Here is a 17,025-nt window from a genome sequence, read left to right on the forward strand (position 1 = left end):
TTCAATAGAATATGATCGAAGGAGCAATAGTTAACAAAATGACCTCGTTAAAGCGCATAAAACATTTACACAAATATGAGTGCTTTTATTTTGTATTTTGAAAATCCTCTTTGACTTACACTCTCTCCAATCCGCTTAAATTTAATCCAGCAAGAGTTTTTAAAAACTAGACTTAAACAATACCTGACAGTGAATAATATATCCATTAGCAGAAAAACTTTACTAAACATTATGCTAAGCCCTTGGTAAGGCGGACAACAAATTGCGTTTTATAAATGGGTTCAATAAATGGAAGCACCTATATGATTGCATAAAAGTACATAAACAATAGTTAATAGCATACACACATTCGAAAAATAACCAAACTATTATTGGTCACCTCAACAAACAAAGTTCAAAAAAAGTAAAAGAAAGACACATGGTTTTGGAAGTGCTGTAGAAATTATTAAATTAATTGGTAAACCGGGGTTTCCCTACAGCTCACATGGAATGAATTTGCATACATTTTGGAAAATACCAATCATCAGAGTGGTAATTTTTTTTTAAATCTGTTACTGTTAAACCTGTTAAATTTGTGACTGTTGTCTAAATGTGACTCTTTTCTTCAATCCTATATAGAAGGCGTCATTAAGTCCAATAAGTTGCAGCAGGCATCATCTACTAGGCTTGGAAAGAAGAAGAAATTTATGAAAAACTTAAGTTGAAATACTTTTAAAGTCAACAGTGAACCATGCCACAACTACATTAAAGTCTTTAATTCGTTTAGTTATTTTATTAGAAGTAAAAAGGGTTGTTTCAGTTTAAATTTACAGTTTTAACTTGATAATACTCAGGATTTTAGTGTTCATAAACAAATTGTATTTCTGCTGACACAAGGCTTTGAATATAGTTGGAGTTTACAAAAGATTTTCTTTTTTCATGAAACATGCCATCCCGGGGCATATTTGGTCCCATGCTAATAGACTTATCCTTGTAAAATCAGATACCACTTAAAAATCATTAGCAGCAGTCTCCTTACATTACCTTATCAATAAATCTGGAACATTTTTGCGAGAATCTTCTACTTAAAGCGATACGTGGAAAGCACAGCTGTCAGATAAACTGGATCTTGTACACTTGAAACGGCTTCACAGTATAAATGCAATCAGGAGATTGGTCAATTAGGAAGCGCTTAGTAGGATTTTTGGTTACACACATGACCCCAGATTTCTCTTTACCCAGACCTTGTTTGTGTCTTTGAGGTTGTAAGTGAATCTGCAGATGTTGACGCTAAAGTACCTGCAGAAACTCTGACAGCAGGTAACTTTTTAAGACCATGTTTAAAATGTTTGAATCAAATGAGGCATAGTTCAGTAAGTTCATGAATTTTAAAACAATTAGGGTAACACAATTGAGAATATGGTTCAAGAATGTTTCAGCTACTAGAATTTTTTTTTGTTGTTTTTTGTTTAAGGTAACCCAAGAAGACCAAATGGCCTTGTCACAGACCACTGTGGAAGAGCATTTAACTAAAAAATCATGCCTTTTTTCTTTCCAATGGCGCAAAATATGCCCAGGGCATGCTTTGAACCTTGAATCTCTTGATTCTAAAGCAAGTACGCTAAACACTGTGTCACAGTTGCTTTGAACGAAATGATAATAAAGGGGAAAAAGACAAATAAATAAAAAGGAATTTAGTAGAATAAGAATTTGAAGATTTAAAAACAAGATGTGAAACCTACCACATGTGTAAAAGTTGCATCCACTGTATCATTTATTTTAAATAATTAAAATCCAAAATGTTTAAGTAAAGACGTTCGTAAAAGAAAATTTCTTATTCAAATGATTTTGGATTTCCTTTGAAGGTTTTTTTGTTAATTATAAGTATACAATTAAAAGTTTTATCAGTTTAAATGTAAAATGTAAATAAAATAGGTTATGAGGTTTTATTTATTTGCTTCCACTCGTTGTACGATAGGCTTTTCGTAAGAAATATACGCAAATGTTTCCGTTTGTCCTTTCTTTTTCGCACAAATCTTTCTTTATTTGATTTATCTCCGTGCATTTATCTTTGTTAATCTTTGTTACTTATCAATATATAAGTTCTTTTTGCATTAAACCTTCCAGTTTATTTATTAGTATATTGAGTTCAACTATTTAGGACAATGTTATAGTAAATCAATAAAAGTATCAAATTAAGAATTTTGGTTTAGTTTCACTGTTAAGAAAACCGGAAGCCCAATCCTATTTAGCATAAATTTGCCTAAAAATTTATTAACAAGTTAATTTCGCCACATACCAACGAATCTTCTTATTTTTTGAATGTCTAAAAAAGTTTTTAATAATTTAAGTTGATGATAATAAAAATTCTGATGATAAAGATAATTAATTTGGTATTGATGGTGAGGTAAAAACCATTATTTCAAATAACGTCGTTTTTTAGAGGAATGGTCCCCTTGGAGTGAATGTTCTGCAACATGCGGAGAAGGTAAAAAATCAAGCTATACCTTTGGTGCGGTAAAAGATATTGCAAAAAAAGTGGAAAGTTGCAATGTTGTAAACTGTCCAGGTATGAAAGAAAAACTCTATTTGATAAAATTTGAACTGATTTAAAAATCAAACTTGTTTTTTTAGACTCTATTACCTGACACTTAAGTTAAGTCAATAAAGGAAATGCAAACTTGAGGAGTTTATATAATTTGTAATTTAAAAATAAAATTTAGTTAAAGAAATAAAATTATATTATAAAAAGCTTTTCATTTTTTAATACACTTATTCAATAAATTGTTAAACAATTAGTAAAATCGATAAATTAAACTTTTTAGTAGATGGAATGTGGGGTAACTGGATAGGTACTGAATGTTCAAAAAATTGTGATGGTGGAGTAATAACATTCAACAGAAGTTGTGACAACCCTGCACCAAAACATTATGGTCAAGATTGTATGGGAATCAGCAGTTATGTTGAAGAATGTCCTAATAATGGTATTTGCTCAGGTATTTTTTAAAGTTTTTAGTTTTTCAATATTTATATTATCAATATAACACTTAACAGCTTTAGTAAAAATGCTTTCTTTGAATATTATAGTGAATGGTGGTTGGTCAAATTGGTCAGAATGGTCATTGTGTAATTACCCATGTGAAGGTGGTGTTAAAGTTAGATTTCGCAATTGCTCTAATCCCACTCCAAAAAATAATGGCTTGTTTTGTTATGGAGCAAATACTGAAGCTGCTGATTGTCCTTGGAAAAAATGCTCAGGTAAAAAAATTTAATGACTTAGCGTTTACACTAAATTTGATAGTAAATTTTAGATTACTTCTAAAAAAGTTTTGAGAGTAAAAAGAAATGCATGAGCATTTTAAATTTATCATAAAATCGTTAAAAAATAAGAAGTAAAATTAATATTGAGTTGCTCTAAGTAAATTAAAAACCCAGCTAAATATTTTGCGAAATAATAAAAGCAACATTTTTTTCATTAAAAGCAAATAAACTAATGTCATTAAAACGGTAAATAGGCATTAGCAGAGCTGTGTTATATCAAGTACTCAAGTAGTAAATAATAAAGGAAAAAAGAAATAACCCATCTTTAAACATCTTTATTTGTTTATGATATAGAGTTAACATATTTTTTCACATAATTCCTTTTTAAGTTTTTGAGATATAATTTTTGTAGAAGTTTTTAAAAAAAAATTGATATTGCTGTAGTTATATTTTAAAAAATTTTTTCAATAGTTAATTGGTAAAGTTAAATGCATCATCGACTACCCAGCAAACATTTCATAGCAAATGAAATGTTTGCTGAAACCTTTAAAAAAAAAAACCTATAAGAACTACAGTGAACCCGAACATTTTACTGTAGTTTCGCTCGTCGGTTACATAGTAGACCATTTGCGACTTCTAATAATACTTGTCATAAAGTGGCAATGATTACCAACTTTACGACAAATTAAAATATTATAGGCTGTTCACTAAGTAACCAATGAGCAAAACTCCACTATACCTCTATCCGCCTAAAATGCTCATATAGGAACAATGCGAATCCATTTAAAAAAATATTTGCTGGGTAGTTCTTGAACCTAAAACTATATAGGCATAAAGATTTATTGCAAATAAAAATTAAAAAAGAATTAACATTGACTGAACACAAGAAAGCATTAATAACCTTATTTATATGCTATATTAAAAGTTTGTTAATAAAACTCATTAAACTTGAAATATATAATCAAATTTAAAATTATTCATTTATTAAAGTTTTGGCAAGGTACTGTCAATAATCATCATTCATTTGTTTATATGAATAATAATGCAGTTATTTTATTTCTATGAGTTTGAAGTTTGAACTTTTTATTTATAGTAGCAGAACTTAACCTTGCAATTTCGATTACTGGCGAATATTATATAGAGCCATACTCCGATTTAAACAGTTATCCTTCATTAGATCTAAAAAGTAGAATAGAAGAGGCGGTAATTTTTTTTTTTATTTCTTTTTTATCATTAGCTTTGAAATTGTTTTTTAAATCGGTATAGATGGTTGGTTACAGAATTATAAGGAAAGTATGATTCTGTCCTCTAAAATATTTTGTTTATTGTATCAGAATACCTTTGTTGTATTTTTTATTTAGGTTACTAAACTTTACAAAAATCTTAAAAGTAAAGTAGGTTTTAATGTTATGATTCATTCTATAAAGTAAGTAAATATTTTAAGTATTAATTCTAAAAGTACGTTGCTATTTTAAATTTAATTGTATTCTTTTCAGCAGGATTGTAGGTAGGGTACTGCATAATGCTTATTCGCAAAACCTTAATAATTATTTTAAGGACAAAACCTTCAATTAAATGAAAATAAAAATATACACAATTATATTATAATTAAAAACAATTATTTCATAAACAATTAGATGCTCTCAATTTTAACCTAAATTATTTGTCTTAGTAAAAACTAATACAAAATAGTTTTTACATGACAAACTATATTTAAATAGTATGGAAGTACCAAGATGAGCTTCGATTATACCTGGTACATGCTTAATAAATATTGTAAATTACAAATTTTAAAAATAGTTTGTTTTTAGACTTCAAATTCATTGATTTAAAACATCTTTATTCTGTGTGAACATATGAGCCTTTATATATATATATATATATATATATATATATATATATATATATATATATATATATATATATATATACATATATATATATATATAAATATATATATATATATATATATATATATATATACATATATATATATATATATAATATATATATATATATATATATATATATATATATATATATACATATATATATAAATATATATATATATATATATATATATATATGTGTACAATATACATACATATATATATATATATAAAGATATATATATATATATATATATATATATATGTACATATACATACATATATATATATATATATATATATATAAAGATATATATATATATATATATATATATATATATATATATATATATATGTACATATACATACATATATATATATATATATAAAGATATATATATATATATATATATATATATATATATATATATATATATATATATATATGTATATATACATATATATACATATAAAATATATATATATATATATATATATATATACATATATATATATATATATATATATATTTATATATATATGTATATATATATATATATATATATATATATATATATATATATATATATATATATATATTTATACATATATATATATGTATATATATAAAATTTTAGCAACATCTTTAATAGCATGTGTAATAATATTATAAGCATTAAAACATCATGTACGGTATCATACTATTTATTACTTAAAAAAGAAATAATTAGTATGATACCGTATTGTTTTAATGCTTATAATATATATATATATATATATATATATATATATATATATATATATATATATATATTTTTATTATATATATATATTTATATATATATATAAATATATATATATATGTTTATATATATATATATATATATATATATATATATATACATATATATACATTTATTTATATAAAGATTTATATATATTTATATATATATATATATATATATATATATGTATATATATATATATATATATATATATATATATATATATATATATATATATATATATATATATATATTATATTTATATATACACACATGAAATATGACATCCGTAGTTTTTAACGGATTGATCATTTCATTTATGTATATATATATGAATATATACATACATGAAATGACACATCCGTAGTTTTTAATGGATTGATCATTTCATTCATGTTTATAAATATATATATATATATATATATATATATATATATATATATATATATATATATATATATATATATATATATATATATATATATATATATATATATATATATATATATATATATACATATATATATACATACATGAAATGAGACATATATATACATACATGAAATGAGACGTTGTTTTTAACAATCTATAACATAGATGAAATTTGCATAGTATTTCTCCTAGTGTTTATGGAAACTTAAGGTTATAGTAAAATTACTTGTCAATTAATTTTTGTAAACCTCTCTGCTTAATAAGCAAAAGAGGACACACAAACGGCACATTAGTCCTAGTTATGTCAAATAAGTTAGGTCTATCGGTTTGATATTTATTATAGAAACTTTTTTGTAAAGTACTTTTAACAAAATCCTTTAATTAATCTGTTTTTAATATCTATTTTGGCAATTTAATAATTAGTTTTATAATTAAATAATTACAATTATTTTACAATTAAGTAATTATAATTATTTTATATTTAAATAGTTATAATTATTTTATAGTTAAATAATTACAATTATTTTATAGTTAAATAATTATAACTATTTTATAATTAAATTTTTATAATTATTTTATAACTAAATATATATAATTATTTTATAACTAAATAGTTTTAATTATTTTATAATTAAATATCTCTAATTATTTTATAATTAAATATCTATAATTATTTTATAATTAAATAATTATAATTATTTTATAATTAAAGAATTACAATTATTTCATAATTAAATAATTATAATTATTTTATATTTAAAGAATTATAATTATTTTATAATTAAAGAGTTATAACTATTTTGTAATTAAATAATTATAATTATTTTATAATTACATAAATATAATTATTTTATAATTAAATTATTATAATTATTTTATAGTTAAATAATTTTGATTATTTTATAGTTAAATAATTATAATTAATTTATAATTAAATAATTATATATAGCTGTTATTTGTGCTAAAAATTAATACTTATAGCAAATAGAAGTCATCTGGATTGTAATCACCAGAGGTAATAAAAGTATAAACGGCTTCATATAACGGAAATATAAAACAAAAAAAGGTGGCCATACAATCCAAAATAATAATTCTAAAGAAAAAAATTTAAATATTTATGTGAAAAACGAAAAACATTTTTCTTGAGATAAAATAAAAATAAACTTTGAAATAAAAAAAACTTTACTGAGCATAAAAAGTATTAAAAGTGCTTATAAAAGAAGTTCAAATAATAACATTGTTTCATTATTATATAGCTTTTAGTAAATATTTTGAAAATTAACGAAACTTAGTTTTTGCTTTAAGAAAACGATTAATATATAAAAGATTACTTAAATTGTTCTATGCAGAAAAACTTTCAAAAACTAGTCCTAAGTGGAGGAAGTTGACCTGAAAATGGAATTGTTATTAATAAAACTTATTACACCTTAATTAAATAATAATGAGCTATAAACTCTATTTATGAATTTGAAAACTCAAAAACGTGACTAAGTAGAAAACAAATGAAAAATTTTTTTTTGGAGATGTTATTTTTTTCTTCAGGAAAGTTTCAAAACTTTTGTTGCAAGTCTGGACTATAAATTCTTTTTGAAAAAAGCAACGCCAAAAAGAACGATAAAAATATATTTTTTTTAAAAAACGAGTCTCTGACTTTTACTTAATATATATGAATTTTATAAACATAAATTTATATATCTTTTAGTGAATATAATATAAATATGTAGCCAGTTTCAGTAATGAAACGACTCTATAATCATTTTTTACGATTGACACCGACATGAAGAATAGCAAGGTTCCCCATCATTGCAAAACATTACAACAACAACATCCGAAACGAACAAATAGCATAACATATTACTGTATACTCTCAAACCTCCAAAGGACCAAGAAATTAGCTTGTTAGAGAATAAATGAGTTCCATATATAAAGGCTTAACTCGATTTTCAAAATTAGTTTAAGTTATCAAAAATTATCAAATTATCTAGAGTTTATTGTGCATATTTCAACTACTAACAGCACACATATAGAAACACTTACATAAACATTTACAAAATATAAATCCATATAAAGCCTAATATAACACATTCTAACAGATAGTAAAAACACACATTACCACATTATATGACAGATAAAAATACTTATTAAAACTATTGCAAATAAAACATTTAAAATACAATATTTTTGTAATATTTCTTCATTAACATACCCTGAAATGATGTTTATTAAATTTTAAAAACAAATTATCAAATGGCTTGGTTCTGGAACGTGATACATAGAATTTGGTTGTGTGAAAACCAAGGCTTTTTAAGATTAACTTTAGTAAATTTATAACATTTTGTGTACTAACTTTTAAATATATATATATATATATATATATATATAAATATATATATATATATATATATATATATATATATATATATATATATATATATATATAATTATATATATATATATATATTAATTATAAAAATTATATATTATATATATATATATATATATATAATTTATTAATTTAAGTTAAAGGGCCATTTCATATAGTCGCGGTCGTGACACTTCTACTGCAAAAGGTGAAAATATAAGCTAGGAATTTAATAAACCTTTTTTTTTTTGGTAATGTGTACATATAGTCACGTACTACTATCTGAAAAATTTATTGTAAATTTTATGCTATAGTTGTATCGCTATTTCAAAATAAAACCAGTGGCGGTCGTGATATAAAAGAAACATCAACTATTTTTTAATAAATAAACGTAACAAACCACTTTAATAAATTGCAATATTTAAATAAACGAAATCAACATACTAAATAAAGCTTTTTTGTTTGCTGTGTTATTCGTCTGATATTGGTGATATTTTTCATGCTAAAAATTGTATTCTTAAATGCCCAGTAATGGTAAAGTTGTATATCTTCAACCGTTTCTGCTAGCAGTAAAGTATCGCTTAGCAGACTATGTTGATCGATTTCATTTTCAGTCAAATATATTAAATTTACCGTCAAATCTTTGCATATAGCTTCATAAAATATCCACGCATTTAAATAAAAACTTGTCTTGCTTAAACTTTTTGCTATGCCATTCTTTTTAAAGTTTCTCCTACCTCATAAATGGCTTCTTTTCCGTGCAAACAAAATTCCACTCGAAAGTTAGAATATTAAATGTCACTTGACAATACTTCAGGAATTTTACTATGAAGCGGTTTTTAAATTGAGAAGATGGACCATCACTCCACAACGTTACTTTGTGTGTAATTAAATTTGTTGCCTATGCCTTTAAAAAATATAATATAAACGTTATACATCCCTCATAGGTAAAAGTAAAAGAAATGAAAATTTAGCTGATTCAGAATAATACTTTTAAAGTTAATTCAAGGTAAACACTGAAGCATGTTTTGCTGTGATCATTTTTTATTTGTTAAATAAGCAAACATATTTTCAAATATTTACCATAAATAGTAGCAGCGATGATTGTTATTTGATATTGACTCAAATAAGCACTTTGAACTTGTTCTTGATGAGTATAACAATAGTTTTGGCTAAAACAAAAGTATATTAATAGTTAATTTACCATCCATAAAATTATCTATTTGGTGGTGATAAACAGACGCTTGGTGACGTTTAATTAAATGGTGAATCCAAAGTTGAGGTAGCATTTTCAAAAACTCTGTATATGTTGCATACAAAGCCTGTTTGATCAATCCCTGCTAAAGACAATTTGTAACCTTGTCTTTGTACCAATTTATGCAACTGACTTCAATGCATTATTTATTTTGTTATTTGGATGGTGGTAGCGTTCGATTGTTAGGACAGTTAGCACAAAAACTACATGGCATGAGGAGACAATCTGGAGTGAGAGGGCTGCAAAGAATCCATTTTTTTACTCACTTTGTGTTAAAAAGTTACAAATTAAGGTTTGAGGAAAAAGCGTTGTATATATTAATAAAATTTTCATGAATCATACAATAGCAGGTTTCAAGAGGCGTGTTTGAATATGTGAGTATTTGAGCTTGATGAAGCGCATAAAACTTGTAAAATTTTATCTCGCTACCAAATTCTTCTGCGTTCAGAGAATAACATTCCCTTAATTTAAGTAACAAGTAACAATTTTTAAATTTTTCACGATCAATTTTTATAAAGTCTTTTATACCTGGAGTCCATTGAGATATTTCTTCGCGTTTGTAAAACTCTAATACATGATTAAATACACTAGAAGATTAACGGATGCGCTTTTTTATTTTTGATATATCTGGTTAAGAGATGTTCATTTTTATTGCTAATTGTTTAATGAAATAATCTGCTTTTTGTGGCGACATTGGTAAAGCCAATTTAACGCGGTTCACAGCCAACGCTTCTGACGAACTTGAATGATAGACGGATTTTTCCATTTTACTAGAAAAAGAGAAAGGAATATCAATGATACCTTAAGCTTTTAGAAGATTTCTGTGTTTACGCTGTCGTAATTTATCAAGCTCCTTATTTTTTTTAATTCTTGCTTCAGCGTTGATTGTTGGCGACGAGTATTACTTTGTTCTTTTTCAATTTCTTTTAATTCTTTTAAATTAGTTTTCTTTCTTTCTCTATAATATTTACAAACTTGTTTATACAATTTAGGCTTTGTTTTATTATTTATATATTTTCTGTATTATTATGTAGATTATGTCAAATAATTTATGTTTTAAATTGGTTCATAACCTTTAAATACACAGGTATATCAATTGTTTAAAATACTCTTTATAACACGTGTTTTAATTAGGGTATCTCGAATTAAATCTTTTTCCTTGACGCATTTTAAAATCTTTTGGATGCACTTAAACATTAAAACGACGCATTGAAACATTGAAACATCTGTTATGTTGCGGTCGTCACAAAAAGAAATTGCATTCTACTTTTTTCCAGACAAGGATATTATAAATTTTTTTTACATACATAATCATTTCAACTAAAATGTTTTCGGTATATATTTTTTAATTAAATTTAGGTTGTATAAAAACACTAAATTTGTTATAATAGTTGCGGTCGTGACGGTGAAAAACGCCTTTGTTCTTTTTAGTAACATACCAACTGATAATTGAGATAATAATAATATCACTTATTAACAAACTTACTTAATCACTAATGATTATTCTGAGAATTAAAAATTAAAAAACTAATGGAAAACGTGTAACAACTTCGTGTTAAGAAATCCATGTTTTTTATATCATAAAGTATTTAAAATGGCTACCAAACTTTAAACATCTCCACATGTCATTTGTTTTTATGCGTGCTATACATGCATAAAAATAAATGACGAATTGAAGTTATTTTTTTTAATGCACTAATGTGTTTGTTAATTTAATTTAAAAAGATCATTTCTAATATTCAGTTTAAATATTTTTGAATTATAGCAATCTTATATGGAATGACCGATAAATCAATTTAACACGTCAATGTACAAATTTTTAAATACAAAATTACAAAAAACTGCTTTAGTTATGAGCATTATAAGGATTAAGGAAAATATTTATTTCTGTTGACTTTTAGCGATTTTCTTATAAAATATATGATTCAAAACTTCAGAAAAATAAAACACAAAACATTTCAAAAAACTCCACTAATTTTATTTATTAAACGAGCTCGTATTTGTCGATATAATCAGAGGTGCTGGTCTTGCGTACTTAAATGTGCATCAAACTCTCTCTAATTCTTCTTACGTTGACCATATTGCATCAATAAAAGAGCAAAACTGGGTTTTACAAATTGTTAAGTTATCCTTTTTTGGTATCTACTTTGGAGACAGCAGCTTATGAAATGAAATTAATAATGTAATGTAAAAATATGATTCATTTCCTAAACATGCATGGAAGAATGAGTGGTTTATTGATTTATAAATCTTTAACTATATAGAGCATTTATTAGTTACGCATTTACGGAAAAAAATATAGAAACAGAAATTAAAAAAAAACATAATCTAAAATCAAAAATCCTGCCTTTTGGAAGTGAAAAACTTTTTGGACAACAAGAGACATATAAGTTTTAAAAACCTTGCTGACACAATAGCTTAAAAAATGCTTAGTTGACAAAAAGCATATCAATTCCCTAAAAAATATCCGTAAAGCTGTTAAACCAGCGAAAAAAAAACAAAGACTCACTCTGGAAAATTAACAATTTTCAAATCAAAAACGAAATCGTTGAAGAATTTAGTCATAGTTTTCAAAAACTACTTACAACGCTGCAATATATAATAGACGAACTCAATCCTTTTCTATCTCAACAGCTGACATCGAAAAATGTATTTATAAATTGTTTATTTGTTATCAAATATGTGCTGAGGATCATAAAAACTTACTGAATAACATTCTTTTTATATTACTTTTCTCTTTTTATACGAAATGAAAGGCTTTACAATGTTTTTCAAGCGCGACAATTATTTAATTAGTTAAACCATACAAAACGTCAATAGAAAACCTAGATTGCTATCGAGGAATCAGAATTCCATCTGTTCTTAATCAGCTTCTTAAATATCTTATCGTACATATATGCCTAGATTTAACAGAACATCATTCTAATCAAATTGGTTTTAAAGAAGATGGTTCTACCCCCTTTTTTTCCCTCCACGCAGAATTTCTTTTGCGTGAAACAAGTTTACACTATCAGCTATATACATATAGTCTCGATGACAACTAAGCTTTTGACAGTTGTAATTGGGAATGAATTTGAGAAAATTTGTTATCAGAAAAAAATATTCCAGTTTTTCTAGATACAATATTATATCTGAATTGGATAGGTGCTGCTAGTATGTCATACCTTTGATGTAGATCAGAAAAAACTAGGTTGTCTCAAGAAGTTCGGAAAAGATCTAAATTCTTGCCTCATCTCTACAATATTTACATATATATAATTACATGCATATATACATATACATATATATATATATATATATATATATATATATATATATATATATATATATATATATATATATATATATATATATATATATATATAGTTATTTCCTTGTTTCATGTGCAATTAAATAGAATAAAGAATTTTTTGACAATATTGCATATTTTAAAGTTTCTGTTAAATATATAACGTATAGGACAAAGAATTAATCTAATAAACAACAAAAAAGTTTAAATGAGTTTACATTTTATAAAGATATAAATAAACTGACAGGAGCTCAAAGTAGATGACTTAGGTCATCATGAACTTTTAATGTGTTTATTAGATATGATTTAAGGCATTATAATAGATTTTTTTATGTTTTTAGAAAATTGTTTTTTATTTCTTTACAATATTCAGAAATTTATTTCTTTAGAGAACAAGATGGCTAAACCTTTACCTACATTCAATTTGCGTCTGTTATGGATTTCAATTAAGTTTAAAAAAAATTACTTGTGTACTTTAAAAAACTATTTTTTGTTTTAATCGAGGAAGCAAGTTTTTTAAGTTTTCACATCAAACGATTCGAGAAAATACCTTAAGTGCACCGGGTTGCAGCTATTGACTAGAGATTTCAATATTTCACTATAACGAGTATTTCTTATAGTATTTTTAACAATATTTTTCATCAATATTACTAATAGATAAAATATGTTGACATTACAAAATTTAACAACATTTGTTAAAAGCAATTTTTGAAATCTTAAATTAATATAAGCAATTTTTGCAGTAAAATATAATATGTAAAGCAACAATTTATGTAAGCAACTTTTATAATAACTTACCAGTTATAAGAGTATAAATAAAAAGAGTTAATGGCTACTTTACGTTTAGTGGGGTTAACAAAATCCAATGAAAATTTCAATAAAAATTAAAATAAAACACGATTAAAAAAAACCTTTGTTTAGTTAGAAAAATAAATTAAGTAAAACACAAAAATAAAGACTTTTTGCTACACATGTTTGTTTTATTAACTGTATTATTTTATTTTTTTATTGTATAGTAATAGTTGTATTTCTGCAAACCTTTTTATCTTATGCTCTTTTAAACAAATATAGCCTATAATTGTTTGAAATAGTTTTACTATAGATTATAGTTGTTTAAATATAATACAGAACCTAGTTTAAAGTATAGAGTATAGCTTTAAATAGTTTTAATATAACTATAGACTATAGTTGTTTAAAATAGTTTTGAAACAATTTTGACAAAATTGTTTTAGAGAAATAGAAACAACTGTTCTGTTTTTTAAATTCAAAATTGATTGTATATATTGTATAAGGTATACTTTACAAATTATCAGATTATTGTTTTATACAAGGTACCACTAAACTTCATAAAAAAAATATAACTTATAACAAGTTATACCTCAGATAAAAAAAGTGGAACTTCAGAAAAATTCAAAATAAACGAGATTTTCATAAATGTCTGCTTAACACGTTTTCACTATTAGTAGGGTACACGTTTTCACTATTAGTAGGTAATACCGATGGCTATATTTTACTTTTGACATAACTCACTGTTTTTACAAACCACAAGAAATTTTTTTATTTATTTTTCTGAATGAATTTAAGGAGTCAACTGTTTTTTTTGTCATTTAACTGTATTAAGACCAGAGTAAGCTCTTGTGGTTTGTTATTGGAGATTTCTTTTTTTAGGGATTTATGGCTAAGCGTATTTCATCAAAGAAACTAGAAGATATGATTTGTTCAGTGTATTTATGTTAAAGCATAATTTATCTAAATTCGAAATAACTAGCATTTCAAATACCTTAGTATTTTAAATACCTAGAATTTCACATACCTTAGTTTTTTCAGTTCTAGGTAGTTTGACAACTAATACTAAGGTATTAGTTGTCAAATTTTTTAATTAACTGAATGTCAGACAAGTTGCATAAACTGTACCTCAAGGCAGATCCTAAATTGTACCGACGCTATCACAATGACCGCTAAAAAACGCTTGCAAAGTTTAACAAATTTAAAAAAATTTTTTAAAATATCAAAACAGAGACTATCATTTTTACCGCTTAAAGACGTGTATAAAGTTTAACAAATTCCTTCTGAAAAATAAAATTTTAATTGTCAAAACAGAGATATGGATCATGGAGAGAAGAGGATATCGAAAAAGCTATTTTTGCTTATCGTTATAGCAATATCGGATTAAATGGCGTTTGTTTAAAATACGGATGTCCTAAACCAAAAGGAGTGTGGAACATAAAAATATATATCCAAATGACTTAACAAAACATTTTGGTAGGTGCAATAAATAATCTTTTGAAATTGAGAAAGAGTTAGTTGAATATGTCTTAAAACTCAAATCGTGTATGTTTGGAATGAATACTTAAGACTTAAGACGATTGGCATTTGAAATTGCTTAGAAGAATAAAATACCTTTTCAAATCAACAAAGATTTGGGCATGGCCGGAAAGAAGTGGTATTACCAGATCATGTAACGTTACCCATGTCTTAGTATGGGTTACCTTAACAAACATTTGAGTTTGAGGTTTGAGGTTACCTGAGGTTACCTTTGAGGTTTGAGGTAACCTTGAAGTTTGAGGTTATCTGAACAAACATTTGAGGTTACGTGAACAAACAAGGTCAGATCAGGTTATCCTGCTACTGGTAACATGTAACCCAGTACAATCTGCTTCATGTCCTGCTGTCTTGTAGGATACGCCTTTTTAGGCTAAGGCTAGGAGATGCCAACTCTGATTTAAAACAACCCCTGCCTTGGGGCTCTTGGTTGAGTAAAGGCTAGAGATAGTGTCTCGATAAAAATACTCATCTTGGGCAGATCTAAAATGCACCCAGCTACTTTCTTGTAGAAGGCCTCCTAGCAAAGACTTAAGGGGTAAACAGATTCTATCTGTTGACCAGCCTCGCACCCCTTCTTCATCTATTAGGCTGGCGCAGATGTATTGTAACAAATTGTTTCCAGTTTAGGATGTTGAATGCTGGATCTTCTTGACTCAATGCATGGATTTTGCTTGTGTCTCTGTTTTTATGACTAGGCAACTCATTCTATTATCTACTAATGAGGGTACAGCTCTAAAACTCAGTTTTATGGTTCTGAGGCCGGCTGGTAGTCAGGTTTCCCGAACTCTGTGGTAGCTCTCAGAGAGGCTGATTCCATCAACAGCTGAAAAATATCAAAGTATTAACAGCGCCATGTTGCGCATGGATGGTGTCCCTGTCTGTACTTTTGGTGTGCATTGCGGAGGCCACATTTGGAGCCCTTTGTTATGACTTAGGGTTTATTAGTAGTAATGAGGCAATTGCTTAGGCTATTAAGCGGTGTTCTGAGTACTATCTATGCTTTGAGTCAAGTTCCTCAATCTAATTTAAAAATGAATAAAGTACCAAAAACTATAAAACACAAAAAACCATCATCATCACCAAGTTCTCTAAACCTATCATTCACTAATATTCATGGTCTTCGAAGTTACTTTTCTTCTGTTGAGTCTTATCTTTTGCAAAGTTCACCAGACCTACTTGCTCTTTGTGAGACTAGTTTGAGTTCGGCTGTCTCACCCTGTGATCTTAGTGTTGATGGTTATCTTCCTCTAATTCGTAAAGACTCCAATAGTCACATGCTTGGCCTTGGCATTTACATTCGTAAGAATTTATCTATGTGTCGTGAAACTAGATTTGAATCCACAGACTATTCTTTTATGTGCTTTCGTTTAGCACCAGTTTACTCTATTGCCTTTCTCTTTGTTCTATATCGCTCTCCTTCATCTCAAGACTGCACACTTTTTGACGTT

The 17,025-nt window shown here is 25.7% G+C and overlaps 1 protein-coding gene across 2 annotated transcripts in view; it reads left to right on the forward strand.

The window, feature by feature from the left end:
* The window catches only part of LOC136080675 (A disintegrin and metalloproteinase with thrombospondin motifs adt-1-like), an 89,027-nt gene extending 74,955 nt beyond the window's left edge, over positions 1 to 14,072 (forward strand). The window contains exons 9-14 of one of the 2 annotated variants that reach the window (XM_065797623.1): positions 2,423 to 2,548; positions 2,805 to 2,975; positions 3,067 to 3,237; positions 4,334 to 4,443; positions 4,602 to 4,666; positions 13,642 to 14,072. In XM_065797623.1, coding sequence (XP_065653695.1) covers positions 2,423 to 2,548; positions 2,805 to 2,975; positions 3,067 to 3,237; positions 4,334 to 4,443; positions 4,602 to 4,666; positions 13,642 to 13,657 — 659 coding nt within the window. In that variant the 3' untranslated portion in view covers positions 13,658 to 14,072. The remainder of the gene's footprint in view (positions 1 to 2,422; positions 2,549 to 2,804; positions 2,976 to 3,066; positions 3,238 to 4,333; positions 4,444 to 4,601; positions 4,667 to 13,641) is intronic. The other variant, XM_065797622.1, reaches the window with a different exon arrangement.
* Positions 14,073 to 17,025: the final 2,953 nt, after the last annotated feature.

This window comes from Hydra vulgaris, chromosome 05, assembly GCF_038396675.1.
Source record: "Hydra vulgaris chromosome 05, alternate assembly HydraT2T_AEP".
Lineage (NCBI taxonomy): Eukaryota > Metazoa > Cnidaria > Hydrozoa > Anthoathecata > Hydridae > Hydra > Hydra vulgaris.